General features: G+C 34.9%; 1 protein-coding gene and 1 long non-coding RNA gene across 2 annotated transcripts; one reads left to right on the forward strand and one right to left on the reverse strand.

Annotated features, from left to right (window-relative positions):
* Positions 1-3,029: 3,029 nt before the first annotated feature.
* Spx (Spliceosomal protein on the X) lies at positions 3,030-5,560 on the reverse strand. The gene is made up of 3 exons (XM_073979401.1): positions 5,402-5,560; positions 4,023-4,106; positions 3,030-3,966 (listed from the first exon to the last, which is right to left on the reverse strand). Exons 1-3 carry the CDS (start codon positions 5,433-5,435, stop codon positions 3,089-3,091), a joined length of 996 nt encoding a protein of 331 aa, XP_073835502.1. The 5' UTR covers positions 5,436-5,560; the 3' UTR covers positions 3,030-3,088.
* An 11,425-nt stretch (positions 5,561-16,985) lies between these two features.
* On the forward strand, positions 16,986-18,587 carry LOC141398079 (uncharacterized). The gene is made up of 3 exons (XR_012411612.1): positions 16,986-17,924; positions 18,002-18,315; positions 18,385-18,587. It is a non-coding gene; the product is annotated as an uncharacterized lncRNA (long non-coding RNA).
* Positions 18,588-18,998: the final 411 nt, after the last annotated feature.

Below are 18,998 nucleotides of genomic sequence, written 5' to 3' on the forward strand. Positions count from 1 at the left end.
CCTACTGGTGGATCTCCATTAATTTTGACAAAAGGGACCAGAAAGACCCCTTTAGTGACTCGCATGATGGTTAATTTTTTTCATGAAAAGATACTCCGCATTGTTGTCAGTAATATTGCCAAAGACACTTTATACCTTAATGCAAGGATTCCAAGGAATCTGACGTCGAATATTTCAAAACCTGTAGAAATGGGCGGAACTTGCCACGCCTATTTAGATTACTTTCCGACGTAAACTTTCAAAACGCCGATAGACGTGTCTTCTTTTTTTCTTTTAATTTGATGCCGGATGAGACACGACAAAATGGTTTGGATCTTTTTGGGGCAACGGTCTGGACTTATATTCCATCAAAATATTTGATTCTATTCAAGCTTGAGGGCAAGTTATTGTACATGTCATCTTTTTAGCACCAGCACCCATTTTTTCCAAGACTGCGACCCCAAAAGTTCCAAATCGTGTACATTACTCTCTCTAGGAACAACAATCGCAGACATGGGTTGCTCCAGATTGGGTCCTTGTATATTTGTGAACCGCTTTATACAGTATGCACCTTTTTGATCTGTCCATACCTGAAAACGGGGAACGCTTTAGTTACAGTACTTGCTTGGGCGTTACCGTGAGAGCCATCCCAATCACCATCTAGTAGGTTGGCCCGACACACTAGGTCCATCAAGAATGATCTTCACTTTGTAGAGAGGAAAGCCCAACGATACAGGAGAGAACCCCTTGCTCAACAAGCATTTCAAGTAGGTTTGTATAGCTTTCACATAGTCGCAGTTTCTAATGTAAACAAATATAATGTGAATAAAGTCCACCACAAACCAGAGTAGTTCTTGCTCAACTATACTCGGGATATTGCAGTCGTCTAAATTCTTATAGGGCAAATGTTGATAGCACCATGCATAGCACTCTTCGTCTTTTAAAGGTGCGATGCCAAACCTAATCATTTAACTTCAGTGGATAGTTACATCCCATTCTTGGAACTGAAGTTAGACCCAATTTTGTACCAAATTCTGAAAGAATTCAGAGATTCAGACCGAATTCGTAAAGAACTCTGAAAAAATGTTAGCGGTAAATGTCCTAATATTTGTTTTTGTCGAAAACATATTGCGATTAAAAATATAAAGAAACTCTTATCACAATAAGGTAGAATCTATTCCATTTCCAATATTTCAACCATCTTTGATGGTCATCCTCAGGGATTGGCTTTCAAAAACAAGAACATTTGTTTTATGCAACTATAAACAATATGGTAGAAATTTATAATAACAATGATATTTCTTTCTTTTTATAAGAATAAAACCAAAAAATTGTAATTCTTAAGTTGACCTCAAGCCAAAATTAAAACCAAAGAAAAAAGCGTCCAAAGGTCAACAATAACCTCAAAACATAAAAAATTCTAATTATTTTTTGTCGCTTTCAACCTTAAATACAATTAATTATCATTACAGATACAAAATATTCGTATTTTTTAAAATAAATGACCACACTTAAATTTTTTTGTTCAACTCACTTTGATTTCGGTAGTGAGAAATTTCAGCACAAATTTGCCTCTTTTTCTCACTTTTTTTACATTTGTAATAGCTAATTTTTTCACGAACGTGAGTTTTGCTTACCCTCTTGTTGTTTATAATAAGGGAAGAGTGAGAACATAACAGCACTCACGGCGATATGATGTTTATAATAGGGGAGGAGGCGAGAAAGAGAAAACTCACGGTGAGATGCCGTTCATAATTGGGCTGGAAATAATTTTGACAACTGACAACTCCACTCAACGATAATTGCTATCGATAATCGACCTCTAATAATGAGTCTGCTTAATATACTCTCAATTTTTAAAATGGCAATAACTATAAACTTTTAAACTATTTATTCTGGTAAAATACAATACTTGTGTAGTCTTTGGCCGGATCTACATCCTCATATAAAAATATGGAACAAAATCTTGCAATTAACTCGCAAAAATTGTCTTCAAAAGATGTTATTTGGTTTGATTCACAACGCCGCGCATAACATGAGTATTTCATGGTCTATACATAAATTAGTATATGATAATACTAATTTCATTTTCTTCAATTCTTTATACTCAACACTCTCTACTCTGGGGACGGGCTTTGGTGGAGTTCGCAGCAAAGAAAAGTTTTTTATTTTTTTTTGTTTTGCAGCACTAGCATGCAATAGTTTTCGTTCCTTATGCCATGTTTGCAGCGACATAAAGCAAATTAATACATTGTGGAGTCGCCAGTTATCTATGAAGAAATAATATATACATTTTTTGTACGAGGGAAATCAATTTACTTTACAATTAAATTCGTAATGAACATTATGTAATTAATATTGATATCCTACTGGTGGATCTCCATTAATTTTGACAAAAGGGACCAGAAAGACCCCTTTAGTGACTCGCATGATGGTTAATTTTTTTCATGAAAAGATACTCCGCATTGTTGTCAGTAATATTGCCAAAGACACTTTATACCTTAATGCAAGGATTCCAAGGAATCTGACGTCGAATATTTCAAAACCTGTAGAAATGGGCGGAACTTGCCACGCCTATTTAGATTACTTTCCGACGTAAACTTTCAAAACGCCGATAGACGTGTCTTCTTTTTTTCGGTCCTCTTTCATAATCTGGTCGAATTGTCTTGTAATTATTTTTTGTGTTGTACAGTGTTATTTTAGGTTTAAGAGGTATTTTCGATTGAAAAGGATGCCGTAGTTTACATTGTGGAAACGTTATCTTATTTGGTTTGATTCACAACGCCGCGCATAACACGAGTATTTCATCGTCTATACATTAATTAGTATACGATAATACTAATTTCATTTTCTTCAATTCTTTATACACAACACTCTCTACTCTGGGGACGGGCTTTGGTGGAGTTCGCAGCAAAGAAAAGTGTTTTATTTTTTGTTTTGCAGCACTAGCATGCAATAGTTTTCGTTCCTAATGCCATGTTTGCAGCGACATAAAGCAAATTAATACATTGTGGAGACGCCAGTTATCTATGAAGAAATAATATATACACTTTTTGTGCGAGGGAAATCAATTTACTTTACAATTAAATTCGTAATGAACATTGTGTAATTAATATTGATATCCTACTGGTGGATCTCCATTAAATTGGGATGGAGGAAACGGGGCTGGAGGAAAGTTGGCAGGTGGTCTCCAGTTTGGAGGAGGTGGGGCAGGTGCTCCAGACGGCCATGCCCCCGGTGGTAACATTCTAGGTGGCGGAGGAATTCCTACTGGTGGTGGTAATGCTTGGGAACCACCAATGGGTGGTAATGGTGGTGGAGGTACAAATGATGCCTGTGGGGGAGGAACTGGAGGAGGAGGAGGTAGCATTGCAGCGGTACTAGTTGTAGGCGGAGGTGGTGGTGCCATTAATGGGGGAGGTAAAATTTGTCCCGGCATTACAGGAATCATACTTGGCACTGGAGCATCGGCAAAAAGCTGATGTGGTCTGTCAGCGTGTGAAGACGGATTCTGTGCCGCTAAAAGTCTTTCTGCTGCGGATCCATGTCGTTCACCCTTCGAATCTCGTTTAAAAGCATATGAAACGGATATCGGTCTATTGCAAAGATACTGTCCATTCATTGCATCCATTGCAGCATCTGAAGCTTCGAAACTAGCAAAATTTATAAATGCGAAGCCTTTAGAATTGCCTGTTTCTGGATCTCTCATTATCTTCGGAGTTTGCAGTATTACGCCGAAAGCTGAAAATGTGTCGTAGAGCAATTTCTCATCAACTTCAGAGTCAAGATTTCCAATGAAAATATTTGCACCCACATCTAAATTTTTTTGATGCGCAGATGCTTTGTTGACCCTAATTGGTTTTCCATAGAGTTTTATCATGTTCATGATTTTTATAGCATAGTCTGCATCGTCTTCACTCAAAAACTCCACAAAGCCATAGCCTTGATGCATTTGTGTGACTCTATCTTTCGGCATGTGTACATTAACTGCAAGTAAATGTATAATTTCTTTGGTAGTGTCAATAAAATAAAACAGAACTTACCTACAGGTCCACCCTGAACAAATAGCTCCCATAGCAAAGTTTCGGAGACCTTATCATCGAGACCACCGACATAAATTGTGGCATCTGAAACCAAATATCTGATTTATATTCGTTTAAATAGACCACATACAGTTTGACAAGTAATTGTTTTCAAACTAAGAAAACGAACACTTGTGATAAAAATGTCGGGTTTTTTGCAAAAATTAGTTGGTCGAATTCTTTAAGACCGGATTAAATGCATAAATAAAAAAATTAGCCCATGTAGATCAACAATAATAACCAAAACTAATAACATGTTGTACAAGGTGGCAAACAAATGTTTTCAAAATGTAATGATGGTATTACATGCAAACAATGTCTATAGGTCTCCGACCGGGAATATCAGAAAACTAAGACGTTTTATGAGTTCTTTAGTTCACCAGGATGTACCAGGTCTTATTAACAGTAAACTTGACCTGCCCATAATCAGGTCTTAAAAGTAGTTTATTTAACTGAAATCGAACTGAGGGATAAGGACATTCTTTAAAACAAACCAAAATATATCAAAAAACACAAAAATCGCGTAGAAATACATATGGAAGATATTGCCAGCTTATACTGACTGTTATAGACATCCGATTTTAACTATTAACAGCCAGATTGAGAAATTCACCAAGTTTTTTTGCCTTTCATGGTATACCATGCTAACACTGTAACATTATTTCCACGTCACTTAGAAAATTATGCCACAGTATTACTTCAAAGTACACAAAATGTCTCCAGTAGGTCGTAGTAAGCATTTCTGAAAATTGTAGAAATCTGTACCCCACACATTCCTAAAGAATAGTAGTCTACAAATGTGTTATTTTCGACTGGTTCATGAAATATTCTTATCTCTTAATTAATTTAGAGTTTAATAAACCACTTGTAGGCCGTGGTTGTGGCCTAGGTGGTCCCGTTTACTGTTAATAAGGCCTGGTTCTTTTTTAGTCGAGTTATTCTGTAGGCATATTTGTTGTAATTGATGGCAGTCCATCCTGGTACATCCTGGTGAACTAAAGAGCTCATAAAACGTCTTAGTTTTCTGACATTCCCGGTCGGAGACCTATAGACATTGTTTACATGTAATACCATCATTACATTTTGAAAACATTTGTTTGCCAACTTGTACAACATGTTACTAGTTTTGGTTATTATTGTTGATCTACATGGGCTAATTTTTTTATTTATGCATTTAATCTGGTCTTAAACAATTCGACCGACTAATTGTGCAAAAACCCCGACATTTTTATCACAACTATTTGCCATTCTTCACTAATTTTCATGCATTAATTCTTTTTCTGTTCTTTTTCTTAGTTTGAAAACAATTACTTGCCAAACTGTACGTCTATAAGTATTACCTTGATTTCTCTCAGCAATTGGACCCGCAGCCATTAATAAAAATTTATTTGTTTAAATAAATTCTCCCTTTACAGCTTGAGCCTCGTACAGACAACGAAGCCCACCACGTTTTTCTACTCGCTCGCTCAGTTCATATTAGAGCTGTATAGTTCATGAACGAACTAGTTCAATTGAACGATGAAGAGCGTATGAACTAGATCAGTCAATATAGTTCAATAGCTCACTGAGCGCCAGCCGAAAGATCCACGAAGAACGATCAACGAACGAACGATTCACAATCTAGTTCAACATGTCGTTCACAAATGAATAAAGTGACGCCGTCGTCTGTATTACGTGATACCCTCGTAATGTGATGAGTTTGTTTATGTTTTGGATCAAGATAGTGGATCCGAACGATTCAACTGGATATTGAACTACGAACTAGATTACTGAACTAGTTCAGTTAAAGGAGCAGAACTATTGAACTAGATCTTTTAAATGAACTAGATTGTACAACTCTAGTTCATATGTTAGCCAATCGGCGGCGTCGCGCCGCCTTATTTACCGACTGGCGGCTAATTTTAGCATATTTTGTAGTACAAAATTTACCCTAAAGAATCTAAACATTTTATTGCTTTTACAAAATGTATAAAGGAACGAATTTTAAAAGTAGTTAAATTGTTCCCAGCAAAAAAAATTTGGAAGTTGTGCATGTGGAGTTATGATTTCACAAAATCCTTCGATGCAGTCCACACGGAGTTATGAAAAATGCACTCCGTTGGATACAATTTATAAGCAGTTGCTTTAGAGATTTTTTATAAAATTTTAAATTTTATATAAAATTTGAAGGCTAACAAAAATGTCACGGATGACTGAATGAGTCATATGGGGCGGGCAGCCAAGGAATCAAAACACCAAAGCTTCCAAAACGAGATTTGTCACTATAAATAAAAAAAAACGTTTTTTTTTGTATAAAGAGGTACAAAAAAAAAATTAAATGTGCGACCTCTAGCGGAAAAGAAACTCCTTATCCGGCGAGCTAACCGCAGCCAACAGCTAATGTATGTACCACATCCGCTACACCACATCAGAGTTTTGTCACAAATAGTAAATCTTGTAAACTGCTCCATATGGGGCAGGAGTTTCAATTTCTTGTAGAAGACCATGAAGTGAAGTCTTCTCATAAAAGACCATGTGGTCTTCTTATAGATTACCTACAGCCTTTCTATCAGAAATTATGTCTGTACTACGACATAATTAAATAAGAAGACGCGTGGTCGATCATTGTTTGATATTAAAATCACTTTATTAATAAAACATTATAAACTAAAGGGAATAATACGTGTGACAATGTTGAATTAAATAAGAAGACGCGTGGTCGATCATTGTTTGATATTAAAATCATTTTAAGTCTGTCTGGTTACTTTCCCAGCAAGAACTTTCTCAGAGAGTAAGGGGTTTTTATTCTCTTTTGCTAGAAAATTGTAAAAAGTAAACAGACACCTTCCCAGCAAAAACCAGCAAGCAATCAGCTGAATTGCCAAAACAACAATTTGTCCGCCAACAAAGGAAGCAAACACGTTGTATTTTATTACAAATAAAAAAGAAAATGAAACAAAAAACGTCTTAGTTTTCTGACATAAAACGTCTTAGTTTTCTGACATTCCCGGTCGGAGACCTATAGGACATTGTTTACATGTAATACCATCATTACATTTTGAAAACATTTGTTTGCCACCTTGTACAACATGTTATTAGTTTTGGTTATTATTGTTGATCTACATGGGCTAATTTTTTTATTTATGCATTTAATCTGGTCTTAAACAATTCGACCGACTAATTGTGCAAAAACCCCGACATTTTTATCACAACTATTTGCCATTCTTCACTAATTTTCATGCATTAATTCTTTTTCTGTTCTTTTTCTTAGTTTGAAAACAATTACTTGCCAAACTGTACGTCTATAAGTATTACCTTGATTTCTCTCAGCAATTGGACCCGCAGCCATTAATAAAAATTTATTTGTTTAAATAAATTCTCCCTTTACAGCTTGAGCCTCGTACAGACAACGAAGCCCACCACGTTTTTCTACTCGCTCGCTCAGTTCATATTAGAGCTGTATAGTTCATGAACGAACTAGTTCAATTGAACGATGAAGAGCGTATGAACTAGATCAGTCAATATAGTTCAATAGCTCACTGAGCGCCAGCCGAAAGATCCACGAAGAACGATCAACGAACGAACGATTCACAATCTAGTTCAACATGTCGTTCACAAATGAATAAAGTGACGCCGTCGTCTGTATTACGTGATACCCTCGTAATGTGATGAGTTTGTTTATGTTTTGGATCAAGATAGTGGATCCGAACGATTCAACTGGATATTGAACTACGAACTAGATTACTGAACTAGTTCAGTTAAAGGAGCAGAACTATTGAACTAGATCTTTTAAATGAACTAGATTGTACAACTCTAGTTCATATGTTAGCCAATCGGCGGCGTCGCGCCGCCTTATTTACCGACTGGCGGCTAATTTTAGCATATTTTGTAGTACAAAATTTACCCTAAAGAATCTAAACATTTTATTGCTTTTACAAAATGTATAAAGGAACGAATTTTAAAAGTAGTTAAATTGTTCCCAGCAAAAAAAATTTGGAAGTTGTGCATGTGGAGTTATGATTTCACAAAATCCTTCGATGCAGTCCACACGGAGTTATGAAAAATGCACTCCGTTGGATACAATTTATAAGCAGTTGCTTTAGAGATTTTTTATAAAATTTTAAATTTTATATAAAATTTGAAGGCTAACAAAAATGTCACGGATGACTGAATGAGTCATATGGGGCGGGCAGCCAAGGAATCAAAACACCAAAGCTTCCAAAACGAGATTTGTCACTATAAATAAAAAAAAACGTTTTTTTTTGTATAAAGAGGTACAAAAAAAAATTAAATGTGCGACCTCTAGCGGAAAAGAAACTCCTTATCCGGCGAGCTAACCGCAGCCAACAGCTAATGTATGTACCACATCCGCTACACCACATCAGAGTTTTGTCACAAATAGTAAATCTTGTAAACTGCTCCATATGGGGCAGGAGTTTCAATTTCTTGTAGAAGACCATGAAGTGAAGTCTTCTCATAAAAGACCATGTGGTCTTCTTATAGATTACCTACAGCCTTTCTATCAGAAATTATGTCTGTACTACGACATAATTAAATAAGAAGACGCGTGGTCGATCATTGTTTGATATTAAAATCACTTTATTAATAAAACATTATAAACTAAAGGGAATAATACGTGTGACAATGTTGAATTAAATAAGAAGACGCGCCATAAAACAATACAATTTGACTATGTTATTTCCACAATAAAATTAATTTTAATTTTCACAAACATAAACCAACGAAAACTTTACAACAGTTGATTGATTGTTTTCAGGAAGAAGAAGAGTTAAAAGTTCTTGCTAGAAGAAATTTGTCCAGCAAGAATTTGCAAACTCTCAGTGAAAGAACTGTCAAAATGTCTCTCTCGAATCGCTCTCTTTTGCTGGTTTTTTGTGTTAACAGACGACTTCCAGCAACAATTGGTACAAATTGTTACAAATTTTAGGGTAACCAGACACACCTTTTACTGCTAAACCTAAATAACGACGGGACGTACACAAATATTTCACCAACCTACCAAAACAACGCTCTCTGAGCGTCCGTATTACCCAAATACGTTGAGTCCCAAATCACATTTATAACACAAAATCCGCGACCGAATCTTAATTAAATGTTTTCATTCGTAAAACAAATAATTTTCTTTTGCAATGAATTGTATTTAATGTTTTGTTTGGCTTTTGTTTTCAAAATACAAAACACACAACATACAAACAATAACGTTCTGTCAAAGTTAAATTTTTCCAACTTACAAAAAGTATACGCTCGACGTATTTCGGTAGTTCTCATAAGAATACATGTGTTTTAATTTTTTCACCACACACGCCCTGGCTTTACGTCCGTATATAGGTATGGGCCTTATTAATAAAACCATGGTACAATAAAGTAGAGGTAGGCCAATATACGACAATATAGAATTTTACAACTTTCTTTGGAAAATTATAGTAAAATTATCTATATATCGTATTATTTGTGTATAGTACTAACAAATGAAAAAATAAAAAAATGATTTTATCGTTGAGACATCGTTATAATAAATTTTGATAGATAAAAGTTGTGCTCAGATCCTGCACAATATTAAATAAATAAATATTAGTACTTGCATTAGTTTTCCCGTTTAGTGCTAAAAATGCGTTCCCGTACTCCGAAATCTGGCAAGACTTGCACTTCTCTCCAAACAAAAATCGCGCCGAATAACACCTTCTTCTCCTGTTTTCTGCCATACACTTTTGGCCTAGTAGAAACTAGCAGCAAACATGTTCATTCCCAGCAAAATTTGACGGAAGGGGTTCTTTGCGATGACGTGATTTCATGGCATCTTTTGCATTGGTTCAAAGGAAGTCGTGAAAGATCCGATCTTTTCATCAGCATTTGTACCCATTCCATCGATCCAATAGAGATGATGTTTGTGTTTTTATTTACACACCTGTTTATTTTCATTTTGGTATGTTCCAGTACTGCAAAAATCTACTAATTTTTACTATTTTTTCCGATAACATAAAGGAAAAATTGTTATCGTAGTAAAAATAAGTAGATTCTTGCATTTTCTGGAACAGACCAAAGTTGTTAGAACTGTCGTCGTGATGTTGTCTTACATTTCCTGCATATCAAACAACTAAAACTTCTAAACAATTGGTATTATATTGTTGTGTCACCCTTCATGCACGCAACGAAAGCACGTTACGTCGTGCTATAATTGCCCAATATCGATTTGACTTTTTTTTTGTTAGTGCTGGCAATACTCAGGGGATGGTGACGTGGCACTGAACTACAACCAACTTCAGGTAGCACACGAAGAGAAAAACGATCCTCTTCCTTGTGGTTGCGCAAGCAGAGGAGCAGCAGAGAAAAATTTGCAATCTGCAAAACGAGGTGGGAAAGTTCTTTTTGGTTGAAGCTGCACACGAAGCAAGTCGCGCAATAGCCCCAGAGTTCCAGGTAAATAGAAGTGCCTGTCAGCTGGGCCAACAACGAGCAACTTTGCAAACTCCCTGTAAGGCAGCAGCGTATAACATCTTGCTGGAATAAAAGTGTTGGCAAAAAAATTTATTGCAACAGGCAGTTTATTGGCAAACCACCCGTATTTCATATTGGTGCGAATTATACGACGAAAGTGGAGCCTCAAATTTTCCGGCTCGAGACAGGAGACCACTCTCTCAGCAGTGATTTGTGGTTTTTGACGCTGTTGTTTTTTTTTAACATGTTTTCTGCCAGGCCGAAATGATGAAGTCAAACAATTGAAATTGGGATTTGCAGAAAATTAAAAAAAACACCTATTGCAAGTTAAAACTGCCGTCACCTCCACGTGTTTGAGCCAAGCATCCATGATAAGCAGCCACAACAAGAAGAAAACCACCATAAGCTCGTCCTCAGTCGCCACGGAAGCTGCTGAAATCAGTGCATTTCTTTCGAATAACATCCCCTCGACTCTCTTGGAACACGCAAACGAACCTGTGCGGCCACAATTAATTTGTCTGTTGGGGTATAAAACGGACTTTGGGTCTTGCTAGTGGCAATGTTTCTTTCGCCGATCATCATGAGGATACCAGAAGAATGATAATTTCTTATCACCAAGTACCATAGCCCAGAAATAAGAACCGTCCATTTATCATATCGTCCGCTCTACCTAAATAAGTCCGCCGCACACATTGTCCGTACATCATAACAAAATTAAAGAAAGAATACACCATCATCAATATGAAAACTTGCTCTGACAAATCAGTCCGTATCATGAACAACTGCCACCGTCATCCATAGCCATACCAGCCCCCCACGTACGCCAATAATCATCATCAAGCAACCATCAGCTTTTAAACCATATTGTATCACATTCACCACACCATTGTGCATAAACATCATCAGCGCCATAGACCATAATCATTTTTTTCCCACAACGTTAAAAAGTACATCATCATCAAGCCGTTCAACACCTCGTGTAGCCACCATTTCATCATCCCCTTCAGCAGTAGCAGCAGTTGTGATCGTAAGTTAACCACCAGCCTATCATGTAAACAACAGTCCAGCAGACCAACGTCACCATAGAATATCATCATCATCATAAGTACTCATCATCATTGTTGAAGACGACCATATATGCATAACATCGTCAGACACCGACAGCAGTCTACATCAACCACCGTCATCACCACTAAACCTAACTCACGTCATCAGTGGAACAGACTACACACCAGCAACGAGATCATTCATTCGTCATTGAACAGAGGATTTGGATAATATTGATTTAGTAAAGTAGTTGGTAGCAGAATGGTAACAAACTGTGGGAAGACTGTAAGTCAAAATATGTATGTAGAAAATCGATGTGATAGTATTTACGTATTATCTTGGTAATTATTATTAATGCTATTTTTTCTAAATCGGTATTGTTTACATTTTCTTATTTTGAATTATTATGATTCTTCTTCAATTTATTGTGATTGACTATTTTGGCCTTCGGCAACAACATGATTAATTCTAGTTTTCCATTCCCATGTCTGTTCAGTGGGAACAGATACATTAATTCCCAATAGAATCTTGTTTTTCGAGTACATACATAAAAATCTAGCATACATTGAGGCGTTTGCATAAAACAATTAACATTTAAGAAATTATCTATAAGATTATTGATTTATTATGCTATTATTGGTTGCCCAATGATATCCCATTTCCTTCTTTTTAAACCGTTGTCGTATTGGCAAATATTACACTGCATTCCTTTCTAATCGAGCTCGAATAGGTAAGGGGGTAAATAATAATAATAGTGCAAAGTGGCGCTGGTAAATGGGATCACCATTAGGGTGAACATTATTTAAAGTCGTTTTCTATCGTTATAAGAGAAATTATTCTGAAATTTGTTTTTACCACTGATCATTCACGATAGTGACTATTAAAACCAAATCCATATTATTAGCCAGTTGTATGTAAATTTTATTTAAGTTTAAGGACACAATGTCCATTACCTTAATTAACAATAAATATTGTCATTTATGAATTTTTCAAATCTAAACATGAATATGTTGAACTGAATCAATTTTTAAGGTGAAGTAAAGGTGAGATTTCGGTCATGTAACGATTAGGGAGCACTCATATGAATGAGGCTCGTAAGGGGATTCCAAGCAGAATCCATAGGGTGGGCAGAGATAGGTGCACAACAACACCAGTGTATCCTACTATAGCAACAACAACATTTATTAGAAAAAGCGAAACAAAACGTTTTTTCATTTATTCTACTCATTAGCATAATATGTTTGTACAGTCTCGAGTGTGACATGAGCAAAGCCGGAGCAACATGAACAATAAGAAAACGAGTACCAATGTTATCCAGGTACAAAAATATGCCGATCACACATTGAGGGCTGTTACAAAATGGCGCCCAACGTAGAAGCAAATTTTGATTTTGTGTTGATAGATTGGTTTCGGAGTCCTGATTTATTGTTCAATTACATTAGTCAGTAGCTTCGCAGCTGAATCGGAGAAGGAAGTTAAGCATATACAACATCTTTTGCATACTATTTTGTACGTCTTGAACAATTGTCTTTATAACAGTTTTCAACTATTGCGACAAAATAAAGGTCAAAATTTCTACTTTTCATATTGATTATATACACTTTAGTTACAAATTTGTTTTAGTTACGTGTCTTGGTTTGTTATTATACTATAAGGAACCAACAGCAACGTAATGTGAAACGAGATAAATTTATTCCTAAACTTCTATCGTCAAGGAAAAGCAGTTTGTTGCCTTGTATAGTTCGTTTTTGTGCGACGAAGTTTAATGGTGCGACAACATGCTAGTATAAAAATTCAGTATAGGTATTGAAATTATATAGTCATTCGCGGATGATAGCTTATGTTCACCGCAGAATTAGCGATAATGGATATATCTTTTTTATGCTGTGCTTTTGAGGTAGAATTTATCTTGATAAATTGTAGGATTATACAGTTTTATATGAATGATGTTGTTGCTTAGTTACATTGACCGAATCAAACTTTTACCTATAACCTTAACCATATTTATACATCTTTGATTTTGGAAATTTATTTAAGCAAATATTTCGATAGAATTGCACTCATTTTTGTCAATTTAATAACTATTGAATTCCGGTTTAAAAATTTTGGATTCAAAGTTTCTGTGAAAAATAATTTTGATTCTGGGGGATGCTAACTAAACCAACGTTAGTTGAAAGCTTCTACTTACTACTTCCTACACCTTTTTGACCTACAATTATTTGGAATTTTCCTGTGAATGATTGAAAATCAATCTTGACGTTGATTCTTTTTGATTGACGTTGATTTGCTGGATTTTCTACCGTGGTACTAATTATCATTCTTTTTCCGATTGCGTGAGGCATAGGGTCGTCGCCCTCAAGACTTTTGTTTTTCCTTTTTTTTTGTATTAAAAGACGGCAGGAGGGGTTTGATAGGCTCAAACTACCAATTGCTAGTTCTTACTTTTAAAATATATAAGCTTTAAGTAGTAATATATTTTTGTTTTGGTTTCACGTACACACAGGGTGTACACAGAACTGGACTAACTGTAACCGAAGACTGGTCTTCAGCCTGACTCGAGGTCAACTGAAGTACCTTAAGGTTGTAGGAGCGGTTAGTCTGGAGAGCCTTCGGACGGCAGCGCTCAACCTTGAGTTGGAGCATTTTCCGCAGAACTGGTTGTTGTCTGGTTGTCGATTTCTCAGTGTATCTTTAGAAAGCCGTTCTATGCTTAACTAAAGATACACTGAAGAGACCTCGAGAAACTCTTTGAGGAAATTCTAACCGGCAACAATCACTCCTACGTTTTGAACAGTTTACCTCATAGAACGATAGGGGTAGGCGAAGAGGACTGAAGAGCCTATATATATATATTTTTTTTTTTTCTTCACCAGCCAAGACCTTTCTTTTTCTGATTCGAATATTATTCGAATTAATTTTACCCGGACTTACAAACTTTTACCCTGATCTACCACAGCCTAGAGAAAAATATTGTATTGCCTCGATTTATTCTGTTTTACAGAATTTCCGAGCATTTGTTCTGGTTTTGAGAAACCTTGCAAGATTTATTGATTTTTGATTCGATTCTTTTCGAAATACCTGACCTGTTGTAACCATTCAGTATTCTGGTTGTGTTGTTGTTGCGTATGAGAATTCAATAGTGGACTTTGACTATCTCGGCTATATATATACTTTTTTGTAATTTTGTTGAATTTATGATATCATACCTACCTTTTGGATTACCTGTTGTGCATTGTAGAAGACATACTATTGAATTTTGATTTCTTGTGACAATCCTATGGTGCGGAGATGGTACATGGTGGACTAGGCTTCGGCTAAGCTCGCCGGATGGGGGGGTTGTTTCTCCGACTGATTGTACATTTAATTTCATTGTTATTTTGTACCATGATTATTATTTTTAATAATATACTGAAACTCTAAATTTACATGAAATAAGAGAAAATCAAATAGTTGACGGATGCATTACAACTTACTGTTTTCTTGCTTTCATACTTTGAAGTGAATGATGTTAGATTCCCCTTTTTGTGAGACTAAGATGACATGCCTCAAATGGAACCCACCCCTTTATGACTCTGTGGTCAACCATGGTATCTTCTCTCCATTTATTATTATTCAAAGATACCCCAAACATACACTAACCAACCGACAATTACCTTCAGTCCATGATTAAATTATTTTAGCACATTTTGGTATTGTTCATAATATCTCATATAATGGTATTTATTCTTGAAAGTTTGTTCATTTCTTTTAGCATCTAAAATATAATGTTTCTTAACTCTTAGCGTGATAATAAAGGTAAAGTGGATAGAGAATATTCCATATCAAATATTTATGAATATGCATAGAAAAAGAAACAAAAATATTTAGAATTAGGTATTTAAATAAAAAAACTATTTGGTTAACTCATATGAATATTCAACTATTTTATATGAAATACTGTACAGGCAATATATTTGATTTATCACTAGGAGTATAATTATTTATATGTTTTAATATAACTTATTTATTTTAAATATATATATATTTTAATTTTGTAGGAGCTTTGATTCCGTATATTGATATTTTGAAATGTATTTTTTTACGTTTGTGGATCAAATAGTGTTCTGTTACTTTTCTTTGTTCGTCTAGATAATAATGAAGTTTTTGATATTATTAACAAGATTTACATTAAGAGTAAGCGCCTAAAATTATGCTTCAATTGTATATCCTGTGTTTAAACTTCCAACAATTTTTCTTTTGAATCAACAAGATAGTTAATCGTTTTGACACTAGTTTACATCTGCACCATGTGCATTGATTGAATTTGAACAATATAGGTTATTTTTAGAATTTGTTTTTTTTTTGGAATAAAATATTTTATATGTAAATTTAGGATATTATTTGATGGTTTCTTTAATTCTTGTCATTTTGCCCTTGTCGAAAAGTTATAACTTTATGAAGGCTGGTTATGTGGTTTGTGTACTCACTCTTTCACGTGGTCATCTGGTGGTATTTAACATAACCAAAAAATTCCCTTTTGGTTTTGATAGGCTGAGTTACCACGTGTCGGATTTGGATGATGAGATTTTTGGGAATATGTATTGCCAGAACTTTGGGAGTATTGTGGCCAATCTGTTTCTAGGGAAATTGACAGAATTTTGACCACAATACCCTAGATTAAAAAAAATAATAGTATACATTATTCTCATGTCTGAACATATTACACTTTACGACCCCTATATAGTTCACATGTTCTAAGTAAATTTTGATGTTGCAACATACGGCTTCAAATTATATTAACACTTCACTTCAACTTTGTATTATCAAATATCACTCAAAATTTACTTAACTTCTAAAATCGGGGTCGAAAAGATGAATATATGTATGTACGGTAATTGGATGTGTTAGAAAAAAGAGAAATTAATGTTCTTACCCGAGTAATTAGATAAATATAATTTAATTAAATTGTAAATGAAGTTCCAGCGACCAATGGCTTAATGAGGAGTACCAGAGAAATTAAATGAACGATTTCTTTCTTATATATTTTTCAAAAAAAAAGAAACTTTAACTTTTTACATATAATACCACAAAATTTGAACTGTACTTTTCGCTTTCAACTTTTATAATGATCGCTCAATGAGCAAGGTGACATTCAAGAATATCTCAAGCCACATGCGCCTGACAGTTTGTGACAACAAATCGTATTTTATGCATCTCAGTTTGATAATTTGTAATGTAACTAGTTAATGTAGGTGGCGTTGTTGAATATTTGTTAAAAATTATAATCTTAAATGTTGACGTAAGTCAAAGAATATTTGTATTTTATAAAATGTAATTAATATTATTTAGGGTGAAATAATTTCCAAAAACACATCATACGTTGTACTTCGATCGCCTTTTATGAATGTGGCAAGTTTAAATTTTGTACCAAACGTTGTGGCAACATAATTTTTTCTAGGGTGTCGTTTTGCAACACTTAGTGCATTTGACAGACGTTTATTTACCTTTTGTGGAATAATGTTGATTTTCACAACAAAGGATTACAAACCATAACAATAGAGTCATAAATATGAATAATTTCAACTATTCCTCTAGAAATTATGTAAAAAATATGGAAATAATAGTGTTGCAAATGGTAAAAGTCATAGTCTGTTCACACAACGCAAATATCTGAAAGTGGTGGTGGCTGAACGAATAATGCAAGTGGTTCTATTGTTCACAACGAGAATCTAAATAATTCATTTGGGGATTCCATGATCATGAATAAACCCAAGTTTTTAAGTGTTTTTACAGTTGTCTTTAAAGTTGAGGGATAATGTATCAAATGGATGGATATAAAAAATCGCAAAGCAAATACTAAGGTGGCTTATTGTATTGTACTAGATTCACATATTCGTGTCGTTAACATTGTGGTTGTGGATACAGATAACGTTAAGGAAAATCATTACCATTGATCCGGTTACGCACAACAACAAAAAAATCTTGTAACCACCCAGATAAAAGTGAGATATTTTCACGATAATAAACGACCGTAATATCCACCTTTAGCCCACAGAAAGATGCATTAAACCGATCAATGGTGATAGACAATCAAGCATTACCACATATTTTTAATATAAATATTCAGAGACGATGTGTTCGTTTATTCAGTACTTTGTACAAATACATCAACTTCCTAAACGACAACGGTCCTTTGCTTTGTACTGTAGGACAAACCAGTGACATCAGCAACAATTTGCACATATTTTTGCATACAAACAAAAATAACAATGATGTCCACAGTAGAACTACTGCCGCACAGGCACAGGTGGCTGTTACAAACCCAACTGTTTTTGTGTAGCCTGTGAAACATAAAAAAGTTGGGACTTTGATACTACGTTTTGTTTTGCACTGACGTCCAAGGTAAATACTTATAATTTGATATGCATTTTACTCTTTAATTGACCATTTCGTATAATCATTCCGTTTTGTTTTAAAAGGTCCCTGTATACTTGTGAATCTCTGTAGGAGTAATTGACATAATAGCATTTCCAACATACATACTTACATATGTACATATATAAACAACAATGAAGGCATACTGGTTTGATATCATCACTTGAAAATCTATAGCTATGTAACTTCAATATCCAAAATAGAAAGTCGTTGTGAATATTATTTGTTTTGAATGAAGGACCTTGCGAAACTATTTTCATTCGACAGAAAGGAAAGGGGAAACATTCTATGGGTGTGATATGTTGCCCATGTATGTTAACTTATTGCCAATGTGTGCTGCTTGTACAAAGAAGAAAATGTAAGTTCTATTCCGACTTGTGTGTGAATTTTCTTGTGTCAATTTGTGCATTCGCTTCTTTCTTTCCAGATAAAGTATTGGAAAAGAGAAAATTGGAGCAATACGTTAACTGTCATTATCATTGCTGGTTAATTTCATCAATAAATGTGGATGACAATTTGAAATGGAGTGTTTGTCCTGAATTTTAAAATCATTTGGTCCTCTCCTTTCTTCTACATGTACTTCAACAAAAATAAACAAACGAATGGAAGTAGTGAATAAAATGTTAACAATAGTTTTGTGTTTGAATTTGGTGGTTTGTTTTGCGGGTTTATCTGGCTATTGTTTCAAATGCTGAGCATGGAAAGTGCCTATAAGGTTACCTTTCAGGTTTTCTATTTCATAATAACAGTTACCTAAGGCCTTTCTTACACGACATTTTAGCCAGGGCTTACAAAACTTGGCATTTATGCCCTTTACAAAATTACTTTGGACGAAATTCTTTCTGTATATTTCTTGACCAGGTCTATAAACGACGTTACGACTTCTTCTATTGTACGATCTGACATTCCTCTCATATGCTTGATGGAGTTTATCATTAATTTTTTTATGCAATAACTGCATTTTATCGGACTGTGGTAAAACACGAATTTCTCCATCCTCTAAGGCATTTAACTTTTTTAAGATGGCATATGCATCGGCAT

This window comes from Musca autumnalis, unplaced genomic scaffold (assembly GCF_047663935.1).
Source record: "Musca autumnalis isolate F117 unplaced genomic scaffold, ASM4766393v1 scaffold_3, whole genome shotgun sequence".
Classification (NCBI taxonomy): domain Eukaryota; kingdom Metazoa; phylum Arthropoda; class Insecta; order Diptera; family Muscidae; genus Musca; species Musca autumnalis.

Excerpts from the sequence above, each read along its gene's own strand:
- Spx (XM_073979401.1), bottom strand. The coding sequence starts at position 5,435 with ATGGCTGCGGGTCCAATTGCTGAGAGAAATCAAG. Across the intron at positions 4,107-5,401 it reads AATTGCTGAGAGAAATCAAG|ATGCCACAATTTATGTCGGT; the intron begins GTAATACTTATA and ends ATTTGGTTTCAG. Across the intron at positions 3,967-4,022 it reads TGTTCAGGGTGGACCTGTAG|TTAATGTACACATGCCGAAA; the intron begins GTAAGTTCTGTT and ends ATTTACTTGCAG.